The sequence below is a fragment of the Anomaloglossus baeobatrachus genome (genome assembly GCF_048569485.1).
Source record: "Anomaloglossus baeobatrachus isolate aAnoBae1 chromosome 9 unlocalized genomic scaffold, aAnoBae1.hap1 SUPER_9_unloc_1, whole genome shotgun sequence".
Lineage (NCBI taxonomy): Eukaryota > Metazoa > Chordata > Amphibia > Anura > Aromobatidae > Anomaloglossus > Anomaloglossus baeobatrachus.
In genome coordinates this window covers 628,293-643,940 of record NW_027441819.1, presented here as the reverse complement: position 1 = coordinate 643,940, position 15,648 = coordinate 628,293, and the positions used below count along the sequence as shown (strand labels likewise).

Below are 15,648 nucleotides of genomic sequence, written 5' to 3'. Positions count from 1 at the left end.
AGTGTGAGTGTGAGTCTGAGTGTGAGTCTGAGTGAGAGTCTGAGTGTGAGTGTGAGTGTGAGTCTGAGTGTGAGTCTGAGTGTGTGAGTCTGAGTGTGAGTGAGTGTGAGTCTCAGTGTGAGTCTGAGTGTGAGTCTGAGTGTGAGTCTGAGTGTGAGTCTGAGTCTGAGTCTGAGTGTGAGTGTGAGTGTGAGTCTGAGTGTGAGTCTGAGTGTGAGTCTGAGTGTGAGTCTGAGTCTGAGTGTGAGTCTGAGTGAGTGTGAGTGTGAGTCTGAGTGTGAGTGTGAGTCTGAGTGTGAGTGTGAGTCTGAGTGAGTGTGAGTGTGAGTCTGAGTCTGAGTGTGAGTCTGAGTGTGAGTGTGAGTGTGAGTCTGAGTGTGACTGTGAGTGTGAGTCTGAGTGTGAGTCTGAGTGTGAGTGTGAGTGTGAGTCTGAGTGTGAGTCTGAGTGTGAGTGTGAGTGTGAGTCTGAGTGTGAGTCTGAGTCTGAGTGTGAGTGTGAGTCTGAGTGTGAGTGTGAGTGTGAGTGTGAGTCTGAGTGTGAGTGTGAGTCTGAGTCTGAGTGTGAGTCTGAGTGTGAGTCTGAGTGTGAGTGTGAGTCTGAGTCTGAGTGTGAGTCTGAGTGTGAGTCTGTGTGCGTGTGAGTCTGAGTCTGTGTCTGAGTGTGCGTCTGAGTCTGCGTCTGAGTGTGCGTCTGAGTGTGCGTCTGAGTGTGCGTCTGAGTCTGAGTCTGCGTCTGAGTGTGCGTCTGAGTGTGAGTCTGAGTGTGAGTGTGAGTCTGAGTGTGAGTCTGAGTGTGAGTCTGAGTGAGTCTGAGTCTGAGTGTGAGTGTGAGTGTGAGTGTGAGTGTGAGTCTGCGTCTGAGTCTGCGTCTGAGTGTGAGTCTGAGTGTGAGTGAGTGTGCGTGTGAGTGTGCATGTGAGTGTGAGTCTGAGTGTGAGTGAGTGTGAGTGTGAGTCTGAGTGAGTGTGAGTCTGAGTCTGAGTCTGAGTCTGAGTGTGAGTCTGAGTGTGAGTGTGAGTGTGAGTCTGAGTGTGAGTCTGAGTGTGAGTGTGAGTCTGCGTCTGAGTGTGAGTCTGAGTGTGAATCTGAGTGTGAGTCTGAGTGTGAGTCTGAGTCTGAGTGTGAGTGAGTCTGTGTCTGAGTGTGAGTCTGTGTGCGTGTGAGTCTGAGTCTGTGTCTGAGTGTGCGTCTGAGTCTGTGTCTGAGTCTGCGTCTGAGTGTGCGTCTGAGTGTGCGTCTGAGTGTGCGTCTGAGTCTGCGTCTGAGTCTGAGTGTGAGTCTGAGTGTGAGTCTGAGTGTGAGTGTGAGTCTGAGTGTGAGTCTGAGTGAGTGTGAGTGTGAGTGTGAGTCTGAGTGTGAGTCTGAGTGTGAGTGTGAGTCTGAGTGTGAGTCTGAGTGTGAGTCTGAGTCTGAGGCTGAGTCTGAGTCTGAGTCTGAGTGTGAGTGTGAGTCTGAGTGTGAGTGTGAGTCTGAGTGTGAGTGTGAGTGTGAGTCTGAGTGTGAGTCTGAGTGTGAGTCTGAGTGTGAGTCTGAGTGAGAGTCTGAGTCTGAGTGTGAGTCTGAGTGAGTGTGAGTGTGAGTCTGAGTGTGAGTGTGAGTCTGAGTGTGAGTGTGAGTCTGAGTGAGTGTGAGTCTGAGTGTGAGTGTAAGTCTGAGTGTGAGTCTGAGTCTGAGTGTGAGTGAGTCTGAGTGTGAGTCTGAGTGTGAGTCTGAGTGTGAGTCTGAGTGTGAGTGTGAGTCTGAGTGTGAGTCTGAGTGTGAGTCTGAGTGTGAGTCTGAGTGTGAGTCTGAGTGTGAGTGTGAGTGTGAGTCTGAGTCTGAGTGTGAGTCTGAGTCTGAGTCTGAGTCTGAGTCTGAGTGTGAGTCTGAGTGTGAGTCTGAGTGTGAGTGTGAGTCTGAGTGTGAGTCTGAGTGAGAGTCTGAGTGTGAGTGTGAGTGTGAGTCTGAGTGTGAGTCTGAGTGTGTGAGTCTGAGTGTGAGTGAGTGTGAGTCTCAGTGTGAGTCTGAGTGTGAGTCTGAGTGTGAGTCTGAGTGTGAGTCTGAGTCTGAGTGTGAGTCTGAGTCTGAGTGTGAGTGTGAGTGTGAGTGTGAGTGTGAGTCTGAGTGTGAGTCTGAGTGTGAGTCTGAGTCTGAGTGTGAGTCTGAGTGAGTGTGAGTGTGAGTCTGAGTGTGAGTGTGAGTCTGAGTGTGAGTGTGAGTCTGAGTGAGTGTGAGTGTGAGTCTGAGTCTGAGTGTGAGTCTGAGTGTGAGTGTGAGTGTGAGTCTGAGTGTGACTGTGAGTGTGAGTCTGAGTGTGAGTCTGAGTGTGAGTGTGAGTCTGAGTGTGAGTCTGAGTGTGAGTGTGAGTGTGAGTCTGAGTGTGAGTCTGAGTCTGAGTGTGAGTGTGAGTCTGAGTGTGAGTGTGAGTGTGAGTGTGAGTCTGAGTGTGAGTGTGAGTGTGAGTGTGAGTCTGAGTCTGAGTGTGAGTCTGAGTGTGAGTCTGAGTGTGAGTGTGAGTCTGAGTCTGAGTGTGAGTCTGAGTGTGAGTCTGAGTGTGAGTGAGTCTGAGTGTGAGTGTGAGTCTTAGTGTGAGTCTGAGTGTGAGTCTGAGTGTGAGTCTGAGTGTGAGTCTGAGTCTGAGTGTGAGTGTGAGTCTGAGTGTGAGTCTGAGTGTGAGTCTGAGTCTGAGTGTGAGTCTGAGTGAGTGTGAGTGTGAGTCTGTGTCTGAGTCTGTGTCTGAGTCTGTGTCTGAGTGTGAGTCTGTGTGCGTGTGAGTCTGAGTCTGTGTCTGAGTGTGCGTCTGAGTCTGTGTCTGAGTCTGCGTCTGAGTGTGCGTCTGAGTGTGCGTCTGAGTGTGCGTCTGAGTCTGAGTCTGCATCTGAGTGTGCGTCTGAGTGTGCGTCTGAGTCTGCGTCTGAGTCTGCGTCTGAGTGTGCATCTGAGTGTGCGTCTGAGTCTGAGTCTGCGTCTGAGTGTGAGTCTGAGTGTGAGTGTGTGAGTCTGAGTGTGCGTCTGAGTCTGTGTCTGAGTGTGCGTCTGAGTCTGTGTCTGCGTCTGAGTGTGCGTCTGAGTGTGCGTCTGAGTCTGCGTCTGAGTGTGCGTCTGAGTGTGAGTGTGAGTCTGAGTCTGTGTCTGAGTCTGTGTCTGAGTGTGAGTCTGTGTGCGTGTGAGTCTGGGTCTGTGTCTGAGTGTGCGTCTGAGTCTGTGTCTGAGTCTGCGTCTGAGTGTGCATCTGAGTGTGCGTCTGAGTGTGCGTCTGAGTCTGAGTCTGCGTCTGAGTGTGCGTCTGAGTGTGCGTCTGAGTCTGCGTCTGAGTGTGCGTCTGAGTGTGCATCTGAGTGTGCGTCTGAGTCTGCGTCTGAGTGTGAGTCTGAGTGTGAGTGTGTGAGTCTGAGTGTGCATCTGAGTCTGTGTCTGAGTGTGCGTCTGAGTCTGTGTCTGCGTCTGAGTGTGCGTCTGAGTGTGCGTCTGAGTCTGCGTCTGAGTGTGCGTCTGAGTGTGCGTCTGAGTCTGAGTCTGCGTCTGAGTGTGAGTCTGAGTGTGAGTGGCGGCCAATCCGTGCGGGGGGGTCGGATCCGAGGTGAGGCGAGCGGCCAATCCATGCGGGGGAGGAGCCGAGGCAAGGCGAGCGGCCAATCCATGCGGGGGGGCGGGGCCATGGCGAGCCCAGCGGCCAATCAGCTTTGTGTCACCGTAAGGACACTTAGTGTCACCGTAAGGACACAATTTTGGAGCATGACAGACAGACAGACAGACAGACAGAATAAGGCAATTATATATATAGATAGATATATATATTCCGGTAACCAGCGACAGGGTGATCTTTTATATATACTGTATAAATATATATACATATTTATATATATACCAGTAACCAGCGACAACAAGGTGATCTCATACTGTATATATATATATATATATATATATATATATATATATGTACACTAGCTGTAGTAGATACAGGGATAGCAACTGTCTCTCTGTCTCTCTCCCAGTCTCTGCATGTGTGTCGCTGTCTGTCTGTCTCTCTGTCAGTGTCTTTCTTTGTCTGTCTGCGTCTATGTCTCTGTCTGTTTCTATCTCTGTCTGTATTTGTATCAGTCTATCTGTCTCCATCTCTGTGTCTGTCTGTCTCTCTCTATCTCTGTGTCTGTCTCTGTGTGTGTGTGACGCCCTGGACTAGCCAGGTAGTCACAGACATGACACCACACACACCCCTTCCCCGGACAGGTGACAACAGTCAAACAGAAACCCTTGTTGCCACCCTCCAGGGTCTGATGTCCACACCAGGTGGGGTGGAGCCATGCCGTTGGCCCCGCCCACCGAAGAGTTCACAGGCCTGGAGGCGGGAAAACAAAGAGTTCACAGTAGAGTTGACAGGAGAGTGGAGTTGAGTTGAGTACAGTTGAGTGGAGAGGAGAGACATGCACGGGCAAACCTGGGATCAGGCCTGCCACGGACTGTCTAGGTGTCTGGGTCGGAGCCCAGGCACCTCCAGAAAGGTCGGCAGACGGTGGTGGCCATCTGCAGGAGTTGGCGCACGGTCGGTGGAACCGCAGGACCGGGGTCAGGCGGTGGCCCGCTGGTACCGAACCGGGGAGCCGATTGGAGCCAAGCACCAGGCAGGGTACTCAGACCCCGACTAGGCTAGAAGCAGCCCTGATAGTCGAATTTACTGATTGCGGTCTGGACCTCAGGGGTTCATTCCCACCCAAGTCCCGACTGACGGCAACAGCCCAACCATCCCGGATAAGTGCCACCGCCAAAGGCAAGAGATCCAAAAGGCCAGCGCCTGCGGGCAAATGGGCTCCTACGGCCCCTTACACGCCGGGGAGCGGACTACCAGTGCCCAGGCACCGGAGTCATTCACAACATAACACAGGTGCAGGGAAACGACAGCCATCACCAACCCATCCAGGGAGAACACCGCAGCCGGCTGTGGGCCCCGTCCATCCTGCCGTTTGGTTTATCAAAGACTCCGTTTTTTCTGTGTCAGAGTGAGTACACCAGTGCCATCAGGCACCGCACCGCGACCCTGCGCCCTGCACCCTGGCCTGCATCCCTCCCCGTACGGGCCCCCGGGACCATCACCCCTGCCCACGGAGGGGTTAACACCAAGCTGCATAACACCGTCACCGGGAGGCCTAGTCAACGGCAGCGGTGGTGTCCATGCTACGATCACCACCACCCGTGGGTGGCATCACGAACTTTACCAAACAACCACCCCAAACCCCCGCGTGCACCACGACTACATCCTTCCAGAGCGACGTGACCCCTGGGTCCAGAGGCGCTCGAGCCACCGACACGCGAGCCCGAATCCAAGCGGCTCGGCGGCCGAAGCCGAGGCCGCGGGGCGGTATATGTGTGTCTGTCTATCATTCTCTTTCCCCGTCTGTCTCTTTCCCCGTCTGTCTTTGTCTGTCTCTTTCCAGGCCTGTCTCTTTGCCCATCTGTCTCTTTGCCCATCTGTCTTTGCACTTCTGTCTCTTTCCAGGGTTGTCTCTTTGCCCGTCTTTCTTTCCAGGGTTGTCTCTTTGCCCATCTGTCTCTTTCCAGGGCTGTCTCTTTGCTCGTCTATCTCTTTGCTCGTCTATCTCTTTGCCCGTCTGTCTCTTTGCCCGTCCATCTCTTTGCCCGTCTATCTCTTTGCCCGTCTGTCTCTTTGCCAGGCTGTCTCTTTGCCTGGCTGTCTTTTTTCAGGGCTGTCTGTTTCCAAGGCTGTCTCTCTCTGTATTTGTATCAGTCTATCTGTCTCCATCTCTGTCTGTCTCTCTTTATCTCTGTGTCTGTCTCTGTGTGTGTATCTGTCTGTCTCTCTCTTTCTCCGTCTGTCTCTTTCTCCGTCTGTCTCTTTCCCTGTCTGTCTCTTTTCTTGCCTGTTTTTGTCTGTCTCTTTCCAGGTCTGTCTCTTTGCCAGTCTGTCTCTTTGCCCGTCTGTCTCTTTCCAGGGTTATCTCTTTCCAGGGCTGTCTCTTAGCCCGTCTATCTTTTTGCCCGTCTGTCCCTTTGCCCGTCTGTCTCTTTGCCCGGCTGTCTCTTTGCCTGGCTGTCTCTTTCCAGGACTGTCTCTTTCCAGGGCTGTCTCTTTCCAGGGCTGTCTCTTTCCAGGGCTGTCTCTTTGCCTGGCTGTCTCTTTGCCTGGCTGTCTCTTTCCAGGGCTGTCTCTTTCCAGGACTGTCTCTTTGCCCATCTGTCTCTTTCCAGGGCTGTCTCTTTGCCCGTCTGTCTCTTTGCCCATTTGTCTCTTTGACCGGCTGTCTTTTTGCCCGTCTGTCTCTTTGCCCGTCTGTCTCTTTGCCCGGCTGTCTCTTTGCCCGGCTGTCTCTTTGCCCGGCTGTCTCTTTGCCCGGCTGTCTCTTTCCAGGGCTGTCTATTTCCAGGGCTGTCTCTTTCCAGGGCTGTCTCTCTCCAGGGCTGTGTCTTTCCAGGGCTATCTCTTTCCAGGGCTGTCTCTTTCCAGGTCTGTCTCTCTCCAGGTCTGTCTCTTTGGCCGTCTGTCGCTTTGGCCGTCTGTCTCTTTCCAGGGTTGTCTCTTTGCCCGTCTATCTCTTTCCAGGGTTGTCTCTTTCCAGGGCTGTCTCTTAGCCCGTCTATCTTTTTGCCCGTCTGTCTCTTTGCCCGTCTGTCTCTTTGCCCGGCTGTCTCTTTGCCCGGCTGTCTCTTTGCCCGGCTGTCTCTTTCCAGGGCTGTCTCTTTCCAGGGCTGTCTATTTCCAGGGCTGTCTCTTTCCAGGGCTGTCTCTCTCCAGGGCTGTGTCTTTCCAGGGCTATCTCTTTCCAGGGCTGTCTCTTTCCAGGTCTGTCTCTCTCCAGGTCTGTCTCTTTGGTCGTCTGTCGCTTTGGCCGTCTGTCTCTTTCCAGGGTTGTCTCTTTGCCCGTCTATCTCTTTCCAGGGTTGTCTCTTTCCAGGGCTGTCTCTTAGCCCGTCTATCTTTTTGCCCGTCTGTCTCTTTGCCCGTCTGTTTCTTTGCTCGGCTGTCTCTTTCCAGGGCTGTCTCTTTCCAGGGCTGTCTCTTTCCAGGGCTGTCTCTTTTTAGGGCTGTCTCTTTCCAGTGCTGTCTCTTTCCAGGACTGTCTCTTTGCCCATCTGTCTCTTTCAAGGGCTGTCTCTTTGCCTGTCTGTCTCTTTGCCCATTTGTCTCTTTGACCGGCTGTCTTTTTGCCCGTCTGTCTCTTTGCCCGTCTGTCTCTTTGCCCGTCTGTCTCTTTGCCCGGCTGTCTCTTTGCCCGGCTGTCTCTTTCCAGGGCTGTCTCTTTCCAGGGCTGTCTCTTTGCCTGGCTGTCTCTTTTCAGGGCTGTCTCTTTCCAGGGCTGTCTCTCTCCAGGGCTGTGTCTTTCCAGGGCTATCTCTTTACAGGGCTGTCTCTTTCCCCGTCTGTCTCTCTCCAGGTCTGTCTCTTTGGCCGTCTGTTGCTTTGGCCGTCTGTCTCTTTCCAGGGTTGTCTCTTTGCCCGTCTGTCTCTTTTCAGGGTTGTCTCTTTGCCCATCTGTCTCTTTCCAGGGCTGTCTCTTTGCCCATCTGTCTCTTTGCCCATCTGTCTCTTTGCCCGTCTGTCTCTTTGCCCGTCTGTCTCTTTTCCCAGCTGTCTCTTTCCAGGGCTTTCTCTTTCCAGGGCTGTCTCTTTCCAGGGCTGTCTCCTTTCCAGGGCTGTCTCTTTGCCTGTCTGTCTCTTTGCCCATTTGTCTCTTTGCCTGTCTGTCTCTCTCCAGGGCTGTCTCTTTCCAGGTCTGTCTCTTTGCCCGTCAGTCTCTTTGGCCGTCTGTCTCTTTGCCCGTCTGTCTCTGTCTGTCTCTTTGCCCGTCTGTCTCTGTCTGTCTTTTTCTACGTCTGTCTCTGTCTGTGTCTCTGTCTGTCTCTATCCGTCTCACCACCGACATTATATTACCTCACACATAAGCTTCTGATATTAACAGTTTATTTTGTTTCTATAGCAACCACTGACAGTTGCTATTAATAGCCAGTAGCTCCCACCTCCATTCAGTTAAATGGAGGCAGGATTTTGGTGAATAACTGTATAGCGTGGGGTTACATTTTCCCGTCAAAACATAGTCTATGACGTTCCCTGGGTCACATGGGGCGTCTGTGCAAAATTTCGTGATTGTAAATGCGACGGTGCGGATTCCTTTAGCAGACATACACACACACACATACACACACACACACACATATATACACACACACATATATACACACACACATATATACACACTTACATACACTGAGCTTTATATATTAGATTTATATTTATACCGGTAACCAGCAACAGGGTGATCTCTTATATACCATGTTTACAACAGATCCAAAGTTTATCACCATAAATCCTTTATTTTGCCTAAACTGTGATGGTTATAATTAGAGAACAGCAATGACTGTAGCACAAAGAGGTGATCAGTAAATGTTCTGCAGGTAACAACAATCACAATCAGTAGGACGTGTACCGGCCGTCGCTGTGAATGACTTCAGCACATCTGTGGCCACAGGACATCACTAGTCTCTCACACTGCTCTGGTGGGATTTTGGCCCACTCTTCTTCCAGTTTCTTCCACAGGACATCACTAGTCTCTCACACTGCTCTGGGGGGATTTTGGCCCCACTCTTCTTCCAGTTTCTTCCACAGGACATCACTAGTCTCACACACTGCTCTGGGGGGATTTTGGTCCACTCTTCTTCTAGTCTCTTCCACAGGACATCACTAGTCTCTCACACCGCTCTGGACGATTTTGGCCACTCTTCTTCCAGTCTATTCCACAGGACATCACTAGTCTCTCACACCGCTCTGGGCGATTTTGGCCCACTCTTCTTCCAGTCTCTTCCACAGGACCTCACTAGTCTCTCACACTGCTCTAGGGGGATTTTGGTCCACTCTTCTTCTAGTCTCTTCCACAGGACATCACTAGTCTCTCACACCGCTCTGGTGGGATTTTGGCCCACTCTTCTTCCAGTCTCTTCCACAGGACATCACTAGTCTCTCACACTGCTCTGGTGGGATTTTGGCCCACTCTTCTTCCAGTCTCTTCCACAGGACATCACTAGTCTCTCACACTGCTCTGGTGGGATTTTGGCCCACTCTTCTTCCAGTCTCTTCCACAGGACATCACTAGTCTCTCACACCGCTCTGGTGGGATTTTGGTCCACTCTTCTTCCAGTCTCTTCCACAGGACACTAGTCTCTCACACCGCTGTGGGCGATTTTGGCCCACACTTCTTCCAGTCTCTTCCACAGGACAACACTAGTCTCTCACACTGATCTGGGAGGATTTTGGCCCACTCTTTCTTCTTCCAGTCTCTTCCACAGTTCTCTGACTGTTGTGAGTTTCTTGGCCATAACTTTGTCACCAAGAGCTGGGACCTCTTTTTTTTTGGGGTAGCTATTAAACTAATGCCTCTCATTAGGTTAAAAAACCCAAGGTAGGTTGTGCCATCAGTCTTGCTCTAAAGGGTGCTTTACACGAGGCGAGCTATCGTGCGATGCATCGTCGGGGTTACGGTTTTCGTGACGCATATACGGCATCGTTCACAACGTCGTCTCGTGTAACACCTCTGAGCGACGCAGAATCGATCACAAATCGTGAGTCGTGTACTCGTCGCTCAGTTTCAAAATATTGTTTATTTAAAATGGTGCCGGTTGTTCATCATAACCGGGGTAGCACACATCGCTCCGTGTGACACCCCGGGAACGATGAACTCAGCGTACCTGCGTCCCGCTGCACCCTCCGGCTATGCGGAAGGAAGGAGGTGGGCAGGATGTTTACGTCCCGCTCATCTCCGCCCCTCCGCTTCTATTGGCCGGCGGTTGTGTGACGTCGCTGTGACGCCGAACGTCCCTCCCACTTCAGGAAGTGGACGTTCGTCACCCACAGCGAGGTCGTCCGGAAGGTACTGTAAGTGCGTGTGATGGGGGTTAAACGAGTTTGTGCGCCACAGGCAGCGATTTGCCTGTGACGCAAAAACAACAGGGGCGGGTACGATCGCTCGTGCTATCGCACGATAGATCAACTCGATGTAAAGCAGGCATTAGATTATAAGGTCATGCCTTCTGATTAAGCTCCTGCTCTTCAGCCTCAATTTTAATTCTCCATTTGCAGGTTGTTATGTGGCACCCTTGGCCTTCAGGCACCACAGGGTATTACACCACTTTTGAGGGGTAATATCTATCCCGGGTTAGGAGGGGTTAACTGCCGGTGTCTTCACAAAACACACACATACTGCAGGTGCTTACTCACAGGGGGTGGGACTGGGGCAGACAGGGTAGTTAGACATCACAAAGCATGGGACTTCCCCAGTCACTAGGACCACTGGGGGTAGGCACCACATGGGGTAGAAGTAGGAGCAACCATCACACTTTAGACAGAACCTTCGTGGACACAGCTTGGGATAACACCTAGCACTGACAACTGGAGTTAGTGTTTCTCTCTCTTTGTGGGCTCGTGTCTTGGAGCAGGAGGCTCGGCCGGGGTTCCAGATAGAAACCGAGGGATACTTCACTAAAAGACTTTCACAGGCACCGGCGGTGACCGTCGACGAATACAGGATAGGCTGGAGCCCATCGTACCAGAGAACGGCATCTCGGGCAGCACTTAAACAACCTGTAAGTAAAAACACTTGAATCTGCAGCCTCTGCCTCTCCTTAACCGTCTCTGACGCCCAGCGCTGCGGCGCCAACGGGGACTACCACCACCCTCGTCCTCCGCTATCCTCCCCAGGGTAATCCCGCTCTGTCTGTGGGGAGTAACACCATCCTGGCTGCATTTACCATCTGCCCCGGTGAGAGACCCTGCAGCGGCGGCCCCATCCCTGGCCGCGTACCACAGGTGGCGTCACGATCATCTTAAAACTTTCCTAAACCGCCAACAACTACCTCCATCCTCCCTACTGCCCTCTAACCCTTCTTCCTGTACGCCTCGGGGCAACGGAACCGGGCCAGGCCACCCCGTGACGACGCAAAGGATCTGCACCCCCAGCCCGGCAACGAGTAGGCTAGAAAGCCCGCCCCGTGGGGTGCTACACTTGTCCACCCATATATTGTAGTTTTTTTTTTTAACCCGAAGAGAGGCATTAGTTTGATAGGGACCCAAAAAATGAGGTTGCCTTGCCGCTGGCTGTTCAGCTCACATAAAATCTGGCCAATTTTGTGTGCAAAGTATTGCAATTTTTGAATGTTTTCCATAACAGTAATTCATGTCTATATTCCAATATTCATTGTTCCACGTATCTTAGCACTGCAGAGTGAAACTGTCTCCTTTTTGTTACTGTTTCTTGTTCAGTTTGCACCTGTTCACATTTAAAAGGAAGGATGTGCCATCAGTCTTTTTCTTAGATTACAGGGGCTAAAGTGATGGTGGGGTCTGTAGTGATGTTGGGGGTCTGTAGTGATGGTGGGGCTGTAGTGATGGTGGGGGTGTAGTGATGGTGGGGGTGTAGTGATGGTGGGGGTGTAGGGATGGTGGGGGTGTAGGGATGGTGGGGGTGTAGGGATGGTGGGGGTGCAGGGATGGTGGGGGTGCAGTGATGGTGGGGGTGCAGTGATGGTGGCCGATGTAGTGATGGTGGGGCTGTAGTGATGGTGGGGCTGTAGTGATGGTGGGGCTGCAGTGATTGTGGGGCTGTAGTGATGGTGGGGGTGTAGTGATGGTGGGGGTGCAGTGATGGTGGAGCTGTAGTGATGGTGGCCGGTGTAGTGATGGTGGCGGTGTAGTGATGGTGGCGGTGTAGTGATGGTGGTGGTGTAGTGATGGTGGCGGTGTAGTGATGGTGGGGCTTTAGTGATGGTGGAGCTGTAGTGATGGTGGGGGTGTAGTGATGGTGGGGGTGCAGTGATGGTGGAGCTGTAGTGATGGTGGCCGGTGTAGTGATGGTGGCGGTGTAGTGATGGTGGCGGTGTAGTGATGGTGGTGGTGTAGTGATGGTGGTGGTGTAGTGATGGTGGCGGTGTAGTGATGGTGGGGCTTTAGTGATGGTGGAGCTGTAGTGATGGTGGGGGTGTAGGGATGGTGGGGCTATAGGGATGGTGAGAGTGTAGGGATGGTGGGGGTGTAGGGATCGTGAGGGTGCAGTGATGGTGGGGGTGCAGTGATGGTGGGCCTGTAGTGATGGTGGGGGTGTAATGATGGTGGGGTACAATTATGGTGGTGGTGTAGTGATGGTGGAGCTGTAATGATGGTGGGGTGTAATGATGGAGGGGCTGTAGTGATGGTGGGGGTGCAGTGATGGTGGGGCTGTAGTGATGGTGGGGGTGCAGTGATGGTGGGGCTGTAGTGATGGTGGCCGGTGTAGTGATGGTGGCCGGTGTAGTGATGGTGGCCGGTGTAGTGATGGTGGGGATGCAGTGATGGTGGACCTGTAGTGATCGTGGGGTGTAGTGATGGTGGGAGTGTAGTGATGGTGGGGGTGTAGTGATGGTGGAGCTGTAGTGATGGTGGGGGTGTAGTGATGGTGAGGGTGCAGTGATGGTGAGGGTGTAGTGATGGTGGCTGGTGTAGTGATGGTGGGGGTGTAGTGATGGTGGGCCTGTAGTGATGGTGGGGGTGTAGTGATGGTGGGGTACAATTATGGTGGTGGTGTAGTGATGGTGGAGCTGTAATGATGGTGGGGTGTAATGATGGAGGGGCTGTAGTGATGGTAGGGTGTAGTGATGGTGGAGGTTTAGAGATGATGGGGGTGTAGTGATGATGGGGGTATAGTGATGGTGGGGGTGTAGGTATGGCGAGAGTGTAGTGATGGTGGCGCTGTAGTGATGGTGAAGGTGTAGGGATGGTGAGGGTGTAATGATGGTGAGGGTGTAGGTATGGTGGTCGAGGAAGTGATAGTGGTCGGTGTACGGATGGTGGGGGTGTAGTGATAGTGGTCAGTGTATGGATGGTGGGGGTGTAGTGAGGGTGAGAGTGTGGGGATGGTGGGGGTATAGGGATGGTGAGAGTGGAGGGATGGTGGGGGTGTAGGGATGGTGATGGTGTAAAGATGGTAGAGGTGTAGGGATGGTGAGAGTGTAGGGATGGTCGGGGTGCAGTGATGGTGGGGGTGCAGTGATGGTAGAGCTGTAGTGATGGTGGCCAGTGTAGTGATGGTGGGGGTGTAGTGATGGTGCGGCTGTAGCGATGGTGGGGCTGTAGCGATGGTGGGGCTGCAGCGATGGTGGGGTGTAGTGATGGTGGAGGTTTAGAGATGATGGGGGTGTAGTGATGGTGGGGGTGTAGGGATGGTGAGAGTGTAGTGATGGTGGCGCTGTAGTGATGGTGAGGGTGTAGGGATGGTGGTCGAGGTAGTGATAGTGGTCGGTGTACAGATGGTGAGGGTGTAGTGATGGTTGGGCTGTAGTGATGGTGGGGGTGTACAGATGGTGAGGGTGTAGGGATGGTAAGGGTGTAGGGATGGTGGGGGTGTAGGGATGGTGAGGCTGTTAGGATGGTGGTAGGGGTAGGGATGTTGAGGGTGTAGTGATGGTGATGGTGTAGGGATGGTGGTCAGGGTAGTGATGGTGGTCGGTGAAAGGATGGTGGGGGTGTAGTGATGGTGAGGGTGTAGTGATGGTGGGGCTGTAGTGATGGTGGGGCTGTAGTGATGGTGAGGGTGCAGTATAATGGGGCTGTAGTGATGGTGAGGCTGTGGTGATGGTGGGGCTGTGGTGATGTTGGGGCTGTAGTGATGATGTGGCTGTAGTATAATGGGGCTGTAGTGATGGTGGGGCTGTAGTGATGGTGGGGCTGTAGTGATGGTGGGGCTGTAGTGATGTTGGGGCTGTAGTGATGGTGGGGCTGTAGTGATGGTGGGGCTGTAGGGATAGTGGTCGGTGAAGTGATGGTGAGGCTGTAGGGATGGTGGGGCTGTAGTGATGGTGGGGCTGTAGGGATAGTGGTCGTTGTAGGGATGGTGGTCGGTGAAGTGATGGTGGGGCTGTTGGGATGGTGGGGGTGTAGTGATGGTGAGGCTGTGGTGATGGTGGGGCTGTAGTGATGTTGGGGCTGTAGTGATGGTGTGGCTGTAGTGATGATGGGGCTGTAGGGATAGTGGTCGTTGTAGGGATGGTGGTCGGTGAAGTGATGGTGGGGCTGTAGGGATGGTGGGGGTGTAGGGATGGTGGGGCTGTAGGGATGGTGGGGGTGCAGTGATGGTGGGGCTGTAGGGATAGTGGTCGTTGTAGGGATGGTGGTCGGTGAAGTGATGGTGGGGCTGTAGGGATGGTGGGGGTGTAGGGATGGTGAGGGTGTAGTAATGGTGGAGGTGTAGGGATGGTGGGGCTGTAGTGATGGTGGGGCTGTAGTGATGATGGGGCTGTAGGGATAGTGGTCGTTGTAGGGATGGTGGTCGGTGAAGTGATGGTGGGGCTGTAGGGATGGTGGGGGTGCAGTGATGGTGGGGCTGTAGTGATGGTGGGGCTGTAGGGATGGTGGGGCTGTAGGGATGGTGGTCGGTAAAGTGATGGTGGGGCTGTAGGGATGGTGGGGGTGTAGGGATGGTGGGGGTGTAGTAATGGTGGGGGTGAAGTGATGGTGGGGCTGTAGGGATGGTGGGGGTGTAGGGATGGTGGGGGTGTAGGGATGGTGAGGGTGTAGTAATGGTGGAGGTGTAGGGATGGTGGGGGTGTAGTGATGAAGGGGGTGTTATGATGGTGGGGGTGTAGTGCTGCCTCCTTGGCTCCACTCCCCCGTCACCCTTCTTCCCCCGTCTGGGCTGGGTGTATTTGGGAAGCCTGGCCCGGCTCCAGCTCTTCTCCATCCTCCTCCTCCGCTGGCTGTGGTTGTGCTGCCATGGAGCAGACGAGCCCTCATCCTCCTGTGCTGTGCCTGCCCTCAGCCTGATGTGACTGCTCCCATGTCTGCCGCCTCCTCCTCGGCTTTCCTTCTCTTTGTGCTGGAGACAATGGGAGAGGACTGGTGATTGTAGCATGAGGTGAGGGGGGTCTTGGGGTAGTGGTGCTGCACCATCCATGCAGGGTGTATGTGGAGGGGATGTGTCTGCGGTCAGACCCCCTCCTCCTCCATTACTCCACCTCAGCAGTTTCCCCTATTACTGCCGCAGAGTGCCCTCATTTCCAGCTGGGCATTAATGGTAGAGCTCAAAGGGGTTGGATACTTTTTTCTGGTGTTACCCCACAGTTTGATGCTGAAGGCATTCTACCCTAAGTGGAGGGCCAGCATGTGCTGAATGGTGGCCCCCTGGACCTGAGCTGGATGGTGGCCCTCTGGACCTGTGCTGGATGCTGGCCTTCTGGGCCCATGCTGTATGGTGGCCTTCTGGGCCCATGCTGGACACTGGTCCTCTGGGACCGTGCTAGATGGTGGCCCTGAGGCCATGCTGCATGGTGGCCCTCTGAGCATGGGCTGGATGGTGACCTTCTGGGCCCGTGCTATATGATCGCCCTTTGGGTCCGTGCTGGATGGTGGCCCTCAGGGCCCGTGCTGGATGGTGACCCTCTGAGCCTGTGCTTGATGGTGGCCCTTCGAGTGTGTGCTGAATGGTGGCCCTCTGGGCCTGTGCTGGATGGTGGCCCTCTGGGCCTGTGCTGGATGGTGGCCCTCTGGGCCTGTGCTGGATGGTGGCCCTCTGGGCCTGTGCTGGATGGTGGTCCTCTGAGACAGTGCTGGATGGTGGCCTTGAGACCGTGCTGCATGGTGGCCCCCTGAGACCGTGCTGGATGGTGGCCTTGAGACCGTGCTGCATGGTGGCCTTGA

General features: G+C 53.7%; 1 protein-coding gene across 1 annotated transcript in view; it reads left to right on the top strand.

The window, feature by feature from the left end:
* The first annotated feature begins 14,605 nt into the window (after positions 1-14,605).
* GARNL3 (GTPase activating Rap/RanGAP domain like 3) overlaps positions 14,606-15,648 on the top strand; it is a 42,141-nt gene continuing 41,098 nt past the window's right edge. Inside the window, 2 exon segments of the mRNA XM_075331857.1 lie at positions 14,606-14,835; positions 14,837-14,866. Coding sequence (XP_075187972.1) covers positions 14,789-14,835; positions 14,837-14,866 — 77 coding nt within the window. The 5' untranslated portion in view covers positions 14,606-14,788.